We start from the raw sequence: 16717 nt of genomic DNA, 5'->3' as shown, positions 1-16717 counted from the left end.
TAACTTTCGTCGATACAAATCGACCCAGGTTAATTTACATATATAAGTGTTCATGATATTAATATTGCTGTTTGATAAACGTAAGTAATTTGAGGTCTTTCATTGGCATAAATTAAAGTGGTAGCATTAGCATATTTAAGGCAAGACATTTTTAATATCACCCGGTGCTACGATTCGAAAATAATTGCGTGGGTGGATTCATTCTAACTCTGGCTAAGACACCTAGACCGATATTTAGTTAAATGCCTTTGCTATAGCCATTTTAAATTTACAATACTTTGACTGAGCAATAATAGAAAGAGTGCGAAAAAGAATTAAGCATATTTTGGAGCCACCTATTGCTGAAAAAGGGCGGCCACCGTGGTGTGATGGTAGCGTGCTCCGCCTACCACACCGTATGCCCTGGGTTCGAACCCCGGGCAAAGCAACATCAAAATTTTAGAAATAAGGTTTTTAAATTAGAAGAAAATTTTTCTAAGCGGGGTCGCCCCTCGGCAGTGTTTGGCAAGCGCTCCGGGTGTATTTCTGCCATGAAAAGCTCTCAGTGAAAACTCATCTGCCTTGCAGATGCCGTTCGGAGTCGGCATAAAACATGTAGGTCCCGTCCGGCCAATTTGTAGGGAAAATCAAGAGGAGCACGACGCAAATTGGAAGAGAAGCTCGGCCTTGGATCTCTTCGGAGGTTATCGCGCCTTACATTTATTTTTTTTATTGCTGAAAAAGCTAGTACCAGTAAAGTCCTAAACTCTGCGGATCCAGAGTAGCTATAGCAGAGACCCTATGCAAATATCAGACAGTTAACCGTTTGAAACGTTAAAGTGATGTTGAATGTCTCGTTGAAAATAAAAGGAAGAAATGCCCGGCTCAACACGTTCCCTCGAAAGTTGTGAGGTTGGACTAATACGCACACTGGCAAGTTTTGATGGATAATCGAATGAGGTGCAAATTTCCTGGCTGCAAAGGTTTTACACAAACAATCTGTGAAAAATGCGGAGCAAGTTTGTGTTATAATAAAAAAATTACTGTTTTAAAAATGTCCGCACATCTTGAGTTGAATTTTGTTCATGTAGCACTATTGATGCTATATTGCCATTCTGCAGCAAACAGTTTTTTGTGAAAAATAAATAAAAAATTTCAAAACAATATATGTATTTATATTTTTGATTATATCAATAACAGCGTGTTTACTAGCTAGTAAATATAAATTTAATAAAATGTAGAACCTGACGCCGTAAAGGGCTATTATTATTTTTCTGGACTGCATTTACCGAACCAAGGTTAACAATTTCTTAAAGCCCCTCTTGATTAGGAAACTAGCAGTAAAGACACTCTTCCTTTATAGTTTTGTATCTCATCATCGTCAATAAATTGTTAGAATTTAAATCCATTTAAATACTGTTCGGAAGGTTCACCTACGAAATTTCTTATTAGTTGAACACGTGCTCTGGCTAGAGGATCTTATTATCCTTTTGTTGCATTGTTCTGGTACCTTTAACTATATAATGTAGTCCCTTTGGTTTCTGAAATACATTTAGAATATCAAATTACAATCTTGCTAGGAAGTTACATAAAAATGTATCCGAACATTCCAACTCTTGTAAATATTTTTTTATTATCCTGATCCGTACGTCAACTAAGTTTTTCAAACTGTGTGTGAGGCCTCAACTGTATAACTCAATGGGAACTTCCTTAGAACTTGACTGCAAATTCAGCACATTTCTAAATATCTCCTTCGGGTTGCCACCTAAAGGAATTTGTCCACCTATATTTTGGAATATCTTAACGTTCTCTACTACATGTGTGATGCTTGCGATCCGCACGATCTTCCTAATTATCCGTACGACTCCTAACGAACCTGTTTGTTTTAAACTCTAAACCCAATTTTAAATATCAGGCCTCTAGCTCCCCGGGATGGTATGTAAAAACCTATCGTATGATTCCGAATCTCGTATGAGTTTTTTAATCTTCTCAATCGGTTCGACACCAACCGGAGTGTGGTGAACTAAGCTTAAGGATTTGATATATCCTCGAGAAATCTTTTAAAAAATATCGCAAGATTTTATACCTCTGTCTTCTTTATAGAAGAATTTTATATCTTTATTATTTCGTCTTAGCTATTTGCAAAGTTTCAGGTCCCTAGTTTATCTGTAAGTTACATAAAACGAGAAAGCAACATTCTAATTTACCCAAAAAGCGATTGTAATATTCCCTGGACAAACAGAAAACAGACCTTATATGTAAGAAAGTATAATCGATATCTAATCCATAGCTAAAGTCAATATTTTAAGACCCAGAACTTTTTGGTATTAAGCATTCTAAAGTTTTCGGGTGAAGCTTTTACGACAGTCGCATTTTGTAAATCTATATGTGTGCTCATCACTGGCTTAAATACTTGTATTTATATAAAATACACTATCTTGTTTGCTGGCAACATTTTATACTACAACGTACATATCTACTTTACAAAATATTCATATTTATTTAGATTAAAAAGGCTATGTAGCGTCCGACGCAATTTAAAAAAAAATATATATATATTTTTTTTGAGTAGATTTCTCTTTACAAAGACATAGATAACCAAATTAAATTAAAATATAATAATAAATGCAAAAAGTATATATGTTTATACTAGTACGCAGAGCTTTGACTATCTCACAGCAATATTAATATCTTAAACACCGCACACATGTGCAGGGCAAATGCTTCAACTATTATTATAGAGGTTAGCATAATATTTTATTTCCTCTCTAATTAATTAAGAGTGCTGGTGTAAGCTTTAGTGAGAAGTTCAGAGGTTTGCAGGGCGAGGGGTCTCAGGTCAACTAAGGTGCGAATAAATAAATATCCAAACGAGATGAATGTTGTGAAAAAATGTTGTCATTAGCGTTATTTGCAACACCACTCACATAATAAAGGCGTGGTAGATGGGGATTTAATGTGGATTTGTACATAGCGGTGCTACATAGAAAAATGTTTACAATTATATCTAGATGTGTGAGCTGCAGCGATTAGAGCACTGAGTGTTAGTATTATGTAACTTTATAGGATGTCATAATGCTGTGCAATTACAAAAAAAAAAACAAGTAAGGACGGCTGTGCCGAAGACTTCATACCTTTCATGAATGGGCTGAACGATAATCTTATTCCGTTGAGTATAAGATCCAAAATCGTGCACGACGACTATACTCCACTTGGCGCATAAAATCTGGCATCATAATCAGCGTTGAAATTTATTTTTAAATAAATGTCAATTTGTATGACAAAATGTCAAAATGAAATGGAAACAAACAAATGGCATCTCAAAATGTAAACGTCACTTAGAACTTACATAGAAAATCAAAATTCAACAGACTTCTAAGTCAAGTTAAGTTTTGAGTAATCAGTAACATGCAATGTTTATTTAACAGAACTGTAAGTGACAGTTCGCAAGCCAAGTCAAGTCTATGTTAAGTATCAGTAATGGAGCCTTAAGTGATTGGAACAGTGAGGCAGAGCTTCGAACGCAACTTTTTTTGTAAAAATATCTGTTAACATGAAGAACGTTGAGCATAAAATTCGCGCATGAAATATTTACTGCGTGAAGTGCAAGCTAAAACTGATTGACTGCTTGCTTTACGGAATAGGTCTGATTACATTCATGACGGCGGCTACAAAGCGACATCTGTCAAATTAGTTTTACACATGTTCTTATGAGTGTCGTTATATTCGACGCGACAGAGCAGCACGACCGTCACAGTGCACCGGCCAATTTCATCAATAAAAAGTGACATTCTTATCAATTTCAAGGAATTACAATTGGTACTCTACTGATACCTGCAGAAGTACCAAGCATGGAATAACCCTTGAACGACTGGTATATGCTGAGCTGCAATGTGGAGGGTTGTAAGGAAATAGTCACTCATTTTCTCTGCGAGTGCTCAACCCTGGCGTATCTGAGGTTCCTAACTCTAAGCAGTTTTGTGCTGCCTGACCTAGGGGTGGTATCAAACTGATCCATAAAGGACAACAGAAAGTTTGTTTATATGTAAATTAATTCGATTTAAGAGAATGTGCATTAAAATGGCACCTAGAGCGCAACTTGGGTCCAGCCTCATCGACCTGGCAGCACAGCAAACAACCGAATCACATCGAACTATTCGAATTGCTCGACACCCGAGTACACTGGGTTTTACTTTATTAAATCACAAAATCATCAAACAATCTCTCACATAAGAATACAATACAAAATATCACGTTTTTTCTGTCTTCACGTTTCAGCGCGTAAGCCATGATTCATCGTGTCATGAAAAAAATCACGCCTTTTGATCAACTCTAATTTATGTAGATACACCCGCATAGGAGTAAGATTATGTGGGATGTTTGCACGTGTAAGTGCCTTTGCAAATACACACATACAAACACAATTATATTTATATGTGCTTATGTAAATTTCTGCGCACTAAGCAAATACTTACTTAAATACAGCCTAATGTAAACTAGAAATGTGCATAATTAAGTATAAATGTGCAAGTGTGTGTTTGTGGTTGTTTGCGTGCTTATTGTTGATTTTTATGCTTATGCTTGTGCTTGTGCTTAACAGTGCTTGGTGCTATGAAAATGAATTATGATGATGAATACTGAGCAGTTGCTGGATAAAATGTGCGAGGGTTAAAAGGATTGCTCTTAGCGGGAATTATTTAAAGGGGATAGGTAAAGGACAATCACTAGCTTTTAGATAGGAAATATCGACAGATGTTGAAGTATTAAAGCAGATTAAAATACAATGAAGGAAGTGAAAACTAATTCAAAATAATTAACTTTGAATTTTAATGGGTTAAATACTTAATTATTTAGATCCTACTTTTTGAAGCTATATACTTTGGCTGTGGTGCTTATTGCCAAAGTAAGAAATTTTTCGGAAAAACTTTCGCGTATAAATGGAGAGGATCTACATATGAAACTATTCTTATGGGCAATGACCTATGGCGCTATTCACAGCTGCTGCAACCTAATTGTCAACCACACCTATGCGAAGGGAATCCTGTTACATATATGAATATGCATATCATACACATATTAAGCAGGCGAAGATCTGGCGACCCAAAGTTCCTCACCGAAATAGATAGTGAAAGTGTGGATGGCCTTGAAGGTTCAATGTGGTAATATTAAATCGTTTTCGAAATGGTCGAGCCAGTACCTTAATGGTGCTTGTTACCGGAACGTACCGGATCTATACCCCGTAAAGGGCCATCAAAATCGTTAACACACCCCAAAATCTTTAGGGAATATCTTTGTCGCTACAACAACAAAATATCATATTCCTGCACTACTGGGACATCCGGGAAACGAGAGTCCATTGGAAACCCAAGAATTTGTTGCTGTTGTTGTGATAACAGTGATTTACCCCATTGGCAACAAATTCCTCTAATGGGAGTCCAAGGACACTAGCAGTTCCAACAGGGGTGGACTATATGAAGATTGATGTAAAAGTTTTAGGTTTCTTATTACAGTTGAAAAAATGGTTGGTGTCACGTGCGGACACATCGCATGCAGGACATACACTATGGAGCAAAAGTGAACACTTAAGAATCAATTTTGCAGGTAATGTCATACACAAAAGATAGTGTTATAATATGACAGAAATCAACCAGGTTATTAGCATTGCCATTGTTTTTGGAGCAAAAAATAATTTATAAACAAAAACAACAACAAATGTATTTAACACAATTCGTCTTTAAGTAAGGATAGGTATAGTGTTCACTTTTGCACTCATTAAAATTTTTTGCACTTGGATAAAGTAGGAGCGGCTTTAAATACCGTTATTCGGTATTTTACTAAGATAAGGGGTTGATTTAGTATTTGTTATTCCAGCTATGATCAGTTTGTCCTGGTTCGCTGTGAAAAGTGGAAATATTAACCTTTATTTACAAAATGAAGCCGCATAACAACAAAATGATAGCGGAGGTAGAAAAGCTGCTTCAACTGGGCAAGTCTACACGGGAAGTTGCAAAGCAACCTAAACTCTCCCAACCACAAGTGATGAAAGTGAAGAAATTTAAAAATTTGGCCACTAAGTATTGCAAAAATGGCCGATCAAAGAAGATAAAGAGTAGCGAAGCGAAGCTTCTGGCACGTTTCTTAATGACCGGACAGCAAAAACAATGAAAGAGGTAGCGCAAAGTATTAATTATGAATTATGAAGCCAGTGTGTGGACTGCCCGGCGTGCGGTTAAAGGAGTTGGTTGTTTTCCTGCAAAAAATGTCCAAGAAGCCTACTTTTTCAGCAAAAAACCGATAAGCTTGCTTAGCGTTTGCAGCACGTCATAAAACTTGGACTATTAATAACTGGAGACGCATTCATCTGACCATAGAACGCGTCTCCAGTTATTAATAGTCCAAGTTTTATGACGTGCTGCAAACGCTAAGCAAGCTTATCGGTTTTTTGCTGAAAAAGTAGGCTTCTTGGACATTTTTTGCAGGAAAACAACCAACTCCTTTAAGCGCACGCTGGGCAGTCCACACACTGGCTTCATAATTAATACTTTGCGCTGCCTCTTTCAGTGTTTTTGCTTTCCCGGTCATTAAGGAACGTGCCAGAAGCTTCGCTTCGCTATTCTTTATCTTCTTTGATCGGCCATTTTTGCAATACTGAGTGGCCAAATTTTTAAATTTCTTCACTTTCATCACTTGTGGTTGGGAGAGTTTAGGTTGCTTTGCAACTTCCCGTGAAGACTTGCCCAGTTGAAGCAGCTTTTCTACCTCCGCAATCATTTTGTTGTTACGCGGCTTCATTTTGTAAATAAAGGTTAATATTTCCACTTTTCACAGCGAATAGGACAAACTGGTCATAGCTGGAATAGCAAATACCAAGTCAACCCCTTATCTTAGTAAAATACCGAATAACGGTATTTAACGCCGCTCCTACTTTATCCAAGTGCAAAAATTTGAATGAGTGCAAAAGTGAACACTATACCTATCCTTACTTAAAGACGAATTGTGTTAAATACATTTGTTGTTGTTTTTGTTTATTAATTAACTTTTGCTCCAAAAACAATGGCAATGCTAATAACCTGATTGATTTCTGTCATATTATAACACTACGTTTTGTGTATGACATAACCTGCAAAATTGATTCTTAAATGTTCACTTTTGCTCCGTAGTGTACATATATTACATATGTTGAAACTTCTCAACTCTTATCGCCCAGCATCCATTCACATTTCATAGGCAGAATCTCACGAGAGGTTCTTCCACGTTTTCGCAGTAGCTTGCCCAAGTGTTCCGCTGGGCTCTCTTGATCTCATATTTAAAAATTTCTTAGCCTAGCTTGCAGACCTCCCAGTCAGAAGGTACTTTACTCTTCTTTGGTAGAGGCTTACACCGGCTCCAGTGAGTTTTCAGTGAGCGGGAGTGGTAAAAGGAATTACTACATATGTACATGCATGAGATAAGTTATACACCATGTAGTCCACAGTGATTTCGGAAAGCACCGCTCATATCGCAGGCTCGCTTGTCAAAAGTGCCACTAGCATTCAAACATATAATTCCAAGTTTGCTCATCTGGGACTCATAAATGGGATTTGATTGGAAGGTAGCTCATAAAAAGATATCTTTATATATATGTGATGAGAGAAAGAATGATTAGAGAGAACACGCCACCCCGATACCCGAGAGGGCAGGTCTTTAGAGGAAAATATCAGGTTCAAACGCTCTTTTCCCATAAAAAAAAATTTAGGGTCCTCACCTCTGAGAGAGGAAGAGAGAACTAAGAAAACCCTCCAAGGCACTGAATGCTTGTTAGAAAATTACGGGATGCACGTGAGGCCTATCGTTCTAATATTTCATAGAGTATTTACTGTTATTATCAAAAAGACCTTTTACTGCGATTTTCGTGTCTGATAAGCAGCCACGCAGACAACCTCCTTCATTTAAGGAGTAGAGGGCATATTCGATTGTCAATGCAGTCCGACCAGATTACACCATCCCGTTTATAACTCACTAACGATCAAAGCCATTAATAAAAAGGCCGAAATAGAGATGCAAGTTTTGCCCAGAGCTAAATTTTTTATCTGCTTTCTGACTTCTGAATTTCTGGAATTAAGATCAACCTAAATTAATTATTATTTATCATGAGTTGAGGATTGTTATGTTGAAGGGTAACTGAAGCCGGATTTATATAGATGTTGTGGTCGCCACAACGTATGGTAAGTAAGTAATTTAATTCCGCGCGTTCCATTAGACAGTAATCCAGATACCTGTAAAAATTTATCAAGAAAATGCAACAACAATGTAATTCATAAAGACCAATTTGTTGCTGCATCTGTGTGTAAAACTTTTATTGGTATATGGATCACTGTCCATTGAAATCACGGTATAAAAACGTCAAACGAAGCAACGCGGCCAAACTCGTATGTAAATCCGCCTTGAGGGAATCGGGATTAGTGCAATTTACATTTAATAATTTTATAGACAAACGCGGAATTAACAATGGCTGAAATTTTGAAATAAGAAACAGTGAATGCAATTTAAGTTATAAAAAATAATCAAAGAAATCTTTTATATAAGTATTTTAAAATCAATTTAAAATAAATAATTATTTTAAATAAATATTGCATAAATTTTATTCAGTATACGAAAATACATAATAAAAACAAACAATAGGTATAAACATATATATTTATATGGAAATTTCTAAACGTTCAATTTTTTAATATAGGAATACGCTATTGCGCTAAAAATAACCATTATGGGGATTCGCTTTGTCTTGCAAACGGTGCACCCATTGCACACGATACATGTAATGCATACAATGCATATATTGCACGGATTGCAAGGTCATAATAACAAAATATACGTAAAAATTTTTTCCAATCCGTGCAATATATGATATGCACAAACCTTTGCTAATTTTCGTTCAACAAATTGTAGTAAATGAAATTGCAACCCTGCTTCAACGGGTTTTCTCTCAATACTTACATTTTGCTCACGAATAAATTAAACAATTGTTTTTCATAGTTGTTCTTGCTATTGTGTTGTTTTCTATGCCTGGCTAATGATGCATGCTATAGCTTCACAATGAGGTGGTCTCGTAGTCTTGCAACTTGCATGACATAGCGAATCTCCTTATTATAACTACTTAGTATATTCAAAAATTTTTTTTGTTTCAAAGTTTCTAAAACAGACCTGGCTTTGATCGAGACGACTTTCCCACCAACTGGCATATTTTCCTTAACATAAATCGGTCCATATACCGTATTATCCCATACGGGTGGATTATTGGCGCGATCGACAACATCGATTTGCACCTCGACGGTACGTGACAGCGGTGGATAGCCTTTATCCTGGGCCATTGCCTCTAATTTATATGTTTCACGCTGTATGTCGAGGCGCATTTGTGAGCATATTTTAACATTTACAGTTATTCATATATGCAATTTTTTTGGTTGTTTAGTAATTCGCATTTTTGGCGTGTGTCGTATGTTATATAATATATGCGTTGGTTTTTTTTTTAATCGTTCATTCAAAAATATGTTGCATTCATTATGTTCGTTTATATATATTTTATATATATATATATATTTTTTTTTTTTTTGGTAATGAAGCATTGCAAAAATGTTGTTGTTTTAGTACACCGATTTGGTTTTATGAAATTATAAAAATAGAAGGCAAAAAACAAAAGTTTTATATATTCGTTTTTGGAAAGGCTATATAATTCATTAGTTTGGTAAGTATTTTTAAGAATTTCTAAAACTTAACCAAAAATTATATCAAAAGCACCAACAACCAAAATAAAAATTGTCCACAATAATTTTTTAATTATTGCAATTAAATAAAAATCTGAACAACAGTGGGTTCACGTTATGTCATGATTTTGTTCACATGTTTTCTATATCTGTATATATACAGTGAGTTAACTAGCGAAAAATTTTAAATAAGAAAGAAAATTAAAACAAAAATTGCAGCTTTCTTAACATAAAACACGAAAAAAGTTACAAAATTTCTTGTGAACAGCAAAAAAAAATGTTTTTATTGAAGAGAATTTTGTTTTATAATATTTTCTAAGGCAGTGCAAATTGTTTTCTTTGTTCTTTGTATTAATGTCTCGATCCCAGCCAATATACTATATGTACATATATGTGAAAATATATACTTAAACATACTGTTAGTTTATAAAAATACAACGTTTTAGTAAATTTAGTTTACAAAAAGCGAAATAATAAGTATTTGAGAGGCAAAGCAAATGATCTGCGTTTGAGATCTGTTAATGAATGATATAGTTCAGTGGAGCACAATGCCGACAGAGGTTCGGATACAAACGTAATTTTTTTAACACGCTTATATTAGCTCCACTTGTATGTATGCTTGTTTGTAACTCTTTAGGCTAGGCGCGCAAAGGAGAGTTAGACCCAAATAGCGGCAATTATTAAAGTGGCTAAATAACTCGTTACAAAACGAGGTGTGCTCCATAGCGAAGACACGAACCTCTGTGCTACGGTGCTGTCAACATTAAAAATCCTAGAGGATTGTAGATACTAAAACGGCACCAGTTTTGCTGGTTCTTTATGTTTTTTTAAACTATATATTAGCCGTGTTTTTTTTTTACACGTAAACGTCTATACGCTTAAACTTTATATGGACTGCTAAGCGACAAACTTTAAATACACCTCTGAAATTGCTGCGCATAAAATTTGTCCTACAAAATTTCAATACGCATTATACTCAGATGCAACAGAAATATGTGTCTTTGTTTCACCCTCTACAATAATTTTATGTATTCTATGTGTGTCCACAATTCATCGCAACTGATTTAGCTATATGTTATATCCTATGGCTATCAGAGGGTTGTGTCTCCGCTTTTCGGTACACCCTGTGGCTGTAGCTAGTTATTTAACCACTGCCGCTAGATGGGTCTCCTAAGCATTATCTAAGCGAGGATAGACGTTTTTTGTTCACGAGCAAACGTAAACGTATACGCGTGTATAAAAAAACACGGCTATTATTTGGAGTAGTACTACTTGCTTTATTGAATATCTGCCTGTGAGCACACACGACACGTAGGAGAACGCCGAATAATTTTCCTACGGTCTACGAAGCTCACGAGTGCACCACTGATCTTTTGAAGGCTTATTTTTTTATTTCCACATGATTTTAAAAATTACGCAGTTAATTATAATAACTACCTTCTACTTGAAAATTTTGGAAAAAATTATTATCTAAGAAATGTTGTTAGTAGTAACAGAGTATAAGAAATACGCTAATGTTGAATAGGAACAACACACACGCGTGCTTCTTGAACTGGATCATGGGTTGGAATAATTCTTTTGTTTTATAAGTCAACGGATACACTTCGTTAAGTAGAGCCCTAGACTCTTTTCTTCTAATGATTTTGGGGAAGTCATAGTCTTAAAGTTTTTTTTCGGAGATAGTAATGCTGTTATTTGACTGAACTAAAAGTGCCTCCGTGGTGCGATGGTAGCGTTCTCCGCGTACCATACCAAAGATCCTGGGTTCACGCCCGGACAAAGCAATATCAAAATTTTAAAAACAAATTTTTTCAATTGGAAGAAAATTTTTCTAAGCGGAGTCGCCCCTCGTCTGGATTTGGCTAGCACTCAGTAAAAACTCATCTGCCTTGCAGATGCCGTTCGAAGTCGGCATAAAACAAGTAGGCCCCGTCCCGCCAATTCGTAGGAAAAACTAAAAGGATCACGACGCAAATTGAAGAAAAGCTCAGCCTAAAATCTCTTCGGAGTTTATCGCGCCTTATACTAAAATCTTCTTTTATAAATGTGCCTCCTAAACCCTCGACAGGCGAGTCTGCTCGCCGTCATATCGTACTCGTAGTTTTCATAAAGTGACTATGATGATACGCTTGCGGATCCACAAACGATGAGCCAAACGATGGTCGAAGTACGAGTTGTCAAAACGCAGATCGATAAAGACTAATATTTTTTAAATAATCTTTATATAAGAGAAGGGAAGAAGTCTGTGCATCCGTACATTAAAGGGGGTTTGGCCCCCCAATACAATAGAAGAAATGGTTTGGGTTAGCTGGAGAATGGCTGGAGTATGTTATATTATCAGGATCGACTCGGGGGATATGTTAAGCATTCCACTACGCTCTTTGGTGGTCGGGCGTTATAAAAAGACGTACCGTGGATGCTCGTCACAAGCTTTCTTCAGTGTGTGCAAGCTGGCGACGCGTGTTTCCAACAAACGATTACAGAGGCTATTGCGGTTTCATTTTAATGGAGTTTAACCATTTTTGTAAGTCAAACCCTACAGTTAGCATTCGGTAGGAGGTAGTTGCGATAAATAGAAATAAAAATATTGTTTGTTCTTTCAAGTGTTTTCTCCATTGTCAAATATCTATCACTCGATACGATTCCACGTTATTGGCATATTTCCGTTTATTATCTGATGCTGTGGGGCGCATGCATCAGATTCCTTGGAGAATATGAGCGTACAGATACATGCCTAACGATCGGAATCTAAGTGTTATCTGCCCAGTCCACAAAAAGGGGGATACTCCAAACTGGAATCAGCATTTGGAATAATGCATATAAGGTCCTTTCAAGCGTAAATTGGTTGATCGGACCAAATCAGTGCGGCTTCAGACCCGGAAAATCTCGGAAAAAATGCTGAAAGAAGAGTTGACATACGTCTTTTCTTTGCCGATTTTAAAGCCGCCTTCGACAGCACGAAAAGAACTGCCTGTAAGCCGCAATGTCTGAGCTTAGTTTCGGCGCAAAACTTATACGGCTGTGCAAAATTACGATGAACAACAATAACAGCTCAGTCAGACTTGGGAAGGATCTATCTGGGCCGTTCTACATTTAACGAGGTTTCAGGCAGGGCGACCCCCTACCGTGCTTTCTCTATACTGCGGTTTCTGTAACTTAATGCTGGAGAAAATAATAAAATCTGCCGAACTTAACCGCTCTATAATAATATTTTATAAACGCGTGCAAGTAATAGCGTATGCTGACGACATTGATATCATCATCCGGAACAACCGCGACGTATGTTGTGCTTACCTAAAACTGGAAAAAGAAACGTAAAATATGGATGGTATTGAATGAGAACAAAACGAAGTACCTGAAGTTTTGTATTAACAATTCTACAAAGCACATTAGTATCTTAAGTACGTAAACTAAACCTGATGTGTACAAAACACTAACATGCTAACATTTATAAACAACAGCTTTAGGACCACTGACTAAATTTGAGTTTTTTAAACTCAGCTAAAAAAAATAAAATGTGTCCACGCATTATCTCATAAACAAGCCTTACGTCGATTCCTATGCATGTAGGACTTGCCCTATATTATGAGCTGTACTTATCGATATGTAATACCTGTTTTTTTGCCATAATTAAACCAAACCCAATGAGGCAACATACAATAAATTTTATTGTTAAATCAACAGTAAAAACCTGGAAAACCTGAAGTAATAGGAGTTCAAGTTTCTAAGTATACATACATATATCTCGAATCAATTTGCATTGCCATCCTCATAAACAAAATCCTAGTAGTTAACTATAATTAAATAAATAAACCAATAACACCAAACATAAAGCTAAAAAAACAGAAAGAGGATTTCTTGGATATTCTCTGCAATTTTATTAGGCGTGTGCATTTATAGATAAAATATATTGCAGATATAAATAAATAAGTAGTAACTTAAATGTAGGCCATGTTTTAGCAGTAAATCTATAACACTTAAATATGCATATAGAGCTCTTTTATTGATTCAAGCATTCAATGCAATTGGTTTTTAACATTTTTCCATATAAAAAAAATCATATATAATTAAACGCAATAGTTACCTTTTGCCCGGTGAGTACATTGAAATGGGTTTAGCCTACATAAAAAAATTGTATTGGGTCTACACATAATGCGTCTGACTCGTGAGTTACCTCCACGTCAAATTAATTTTGATTTTCAGACCGCCAAAGTCATGCAAGTGTGACTAAAACTTAAATATTTCCACTAACACATCAAAACTGATTCAGACTCATCGTATGTAGACCCCTATTAGACATATTATTTCCGTATATGAATCCACAAAAAACATACATAAATGTGCTGCTTCTATATATTTTTTCTTAAATTTTCAAAATTCTAGCTGCCAAGCAATTACGATAATATATATAACTTTTTGCTTGTTATTGTAAGTTACTATATATTATATATCACCAAACCCAACCATATTATATGGGATAATATTAATTTTGTTTATGTGGTTGTGCGTTGTTTGTTTTAGTATAAAAAGTACTTTTCGTCTATTAACCCATTAGCAACCAAATAAAAATATCCCGTGCAATTTGTTTTTTTTTTTATCATTTACAAATAAATTCAAATTAGTATGATCACTTTAAAAAAAACCCAGCTTGTATAATAAAGTGGCTTACTCCGACATTGGGCGTTAGTGGGTTAAAAAATTATGTGCCTATGTTATGTAGTGAAGCGTTAAATTTTATGTATATGTTTTTTAAGCGTTTTTTTTTATTGTATAAATAATTATTTTTTTTTTATTTGAGGAAGTGAGGATAACGCGTAACCAATGCGGTGAAGTTTCTTGTTTTTGGTGGAGCCGGGAATCAACGTTGAGAGCAAGGAAAGAGCGTTAAAATAAATTATTTATTGTTACTTTTGGTTTGTGGTGTAGGCAGCATCAAAATTCAAAAATTCATTGTGAACGTACGTTGGTGTATAGAGCATTGGCATCGTTTAGCAAGTACACAAGCCATACTGCCCAAAAAGGACCTTCTTACACCATATTCACAATTTTTGAAATTCCCCACATATATGCAGGTGAGTTCACTACGCAAACTGGTGTGTTGTCATAACATTCAGCATTAAACGTTTAGCGTTTACACCAACAAAAAAAATCCCTTTATTTTAAGGTATATGCACACAAAAATATGGTTTACGTTCACGTGAAAGCTGCCATTGTTTGCTTGCAAATATAAGTAGATGTATCGGTTAAAATTACATACTTTACAAAAAATTTTAATGTTTATTATATTAATAAATTAGTATCATATACTTTAAAAAAGTTAGTATGTAGAGAAAATGCATATTATTATTTTTATTTAATTTTTTTTTTTTTTTTGTAAGTATGAAGAGTTCGACAAGCTTTAATTACAATGTTATAATGTTAGAAATGCTGTTAAATATGCATTTATGCAGTTATTAATCGAGTTAATTTTACATGAATTCTAGATACATATACATATGTAGATAAGTAGCTTGTCGACTTTTTTGAAGCGTTTTTTTTTAGCAAAACAGAAAATACAAACCTTGCCTTCACCGATGTTACAACCGTACCAACAGTGACATTTTCACGTATATGTATTGGACCATAAATGCTCTTATCCCATATTGGTGGCTTATTATTGCGGTCGACAACATCTAATTCAACATCAACATCGGCATAGGATGGTGGTTCACCACGATCCGAGGCACGCACACGCAAACGATAACGGTCACGCTGTTTTTTTTTTTAATTTATTATTGTTGTTGTTTTCATGGGGAGTGTGGTTTTTATTATTTTGTGTTTTGTTGTTTAACCCGTATTTTTTATTTATACATATATCGTATTTACCGTCACAAATGTGTGCAATGCATTAACAGTGTCGTTTGATTTTATGTTGTAAGTTGTAAGTGCGTAGAAAGATACGAAAAAAAGAATTATTTCCTTTAATACCATCAGAGCGTAAAAGTTAAAATTATTTAACAGCAAAGAAGGTGATTCGGTGTGTTGATTAGTTAGCGGTTAACATTTCGATTAGAGCGTCTAAAATGTTGTATTAATGGATTAACAGTAAATGTTGTTAGCATAGTAGTAAACGTACCTATGTATGTTAATATAATATTCGTCGGTTACTTTAAATACTGTTATGTTAACAGTTATTCATGAATATGAATTATGAATGGTTTGTGTCTTTGCGTACGGTCACACTTCCGCTAGCTATGGTGTGTTTCTGCACAAATTTACCACTAATAATGTCAATTGATATGTTTCCTGTTTCTATTTTGGATTTCTTCATAATGCAATAGAAAACGGATAGGTGAAGTCAATATTACCAAATAGAGTCGTATTCGGTCACAACTTAATGTTGCTTCTTGATTTATTTTGCACCATTGATTTTTTCAGTATCATAAAAAGAAAACAACATTCATGCTATTCTGAAATCGTGCCTTTACCCCTAATGACAGTGGTCTACGATTAATCTCTTTCCTCTACACCATATTGTTGATCCCCTCTAGTCCCTTTTGAGATTTGAGATGAGTTGGGATTAGTCAGTTTGAAATTTATATAGCCAATTTTAAGAATCAATAAAAAAAAGTGGCAACGAAATCGGTAAAATAGAAAATGAGTAAATGTGTTTGAATTATTTAAGAAAAATGTGGAGCCTTATAACGAACCTAAAATATTACGACCATGATTGTCATTATCGCAGTATTTGCTTTATATTTCTACTACAATAACAATACGGGAAAAATTTAATATATTGCGTTAGAGTTTAAAACTTGATTAAATCCTTAAAGGTTCCTGTACGGGTAGAAAGAAGACTTGTCCAACAGTATCCATAGACGAAAAAAACAGGCTTGTCCGATAGCGGCCGTAGAGAGGTTACGGAGGGGGTTTTTACGACAGTACCAGTATCAATATAAAGGGAACCTCTTTGACACTACCCGTGGGGAACTAAGATGGCCATTTCGACACTACCT

The 16717-nt window shown here is 35.3% G+C and overlaps 1 protein-coding gene across 1 annotated transcript in view; it reads right to left on the bottom strand.

The window, feature by feature from the left end:
* The window catches only part of CadN (Cadherin-N), an 855435-nt gene that overhangs the window by 577236 nt on the left and 261482 nt on the right, over positions 1–16717 (bottom strand). Inside the window, exon 9 of the mRNA XM_067767104.1 lies at positions 15283–15473. Within this exon, the coding sequence (XP_067623205.1) occupies positions 15283–15473 (191 nt within the window). The remainder of the gene's footprint in view (positions 1–15282; positions 15474–16717) is intronic.

The sequence above is a fragment of the Eurosta solidaginis genome, chromosome 2 (genome assembly GCF_040869045.1).
Source record: "Eurosta solidaginis isolate ZX-2024a chromosome 2, ASM4086904v1, whole genome shotgun sequence".
NCBI classification, from domain to species: Eukaryota; Metazoa; Arthropoda; class Insecta; order Diptera; family Tephritidae; genus Eurosta; species Eurosta solidaginis.
The sequence above is the reverse complement of the archived record's forward strand: the minus strand, read 5'-3'. Positions and strand labels throughout refer to the sequence as shown.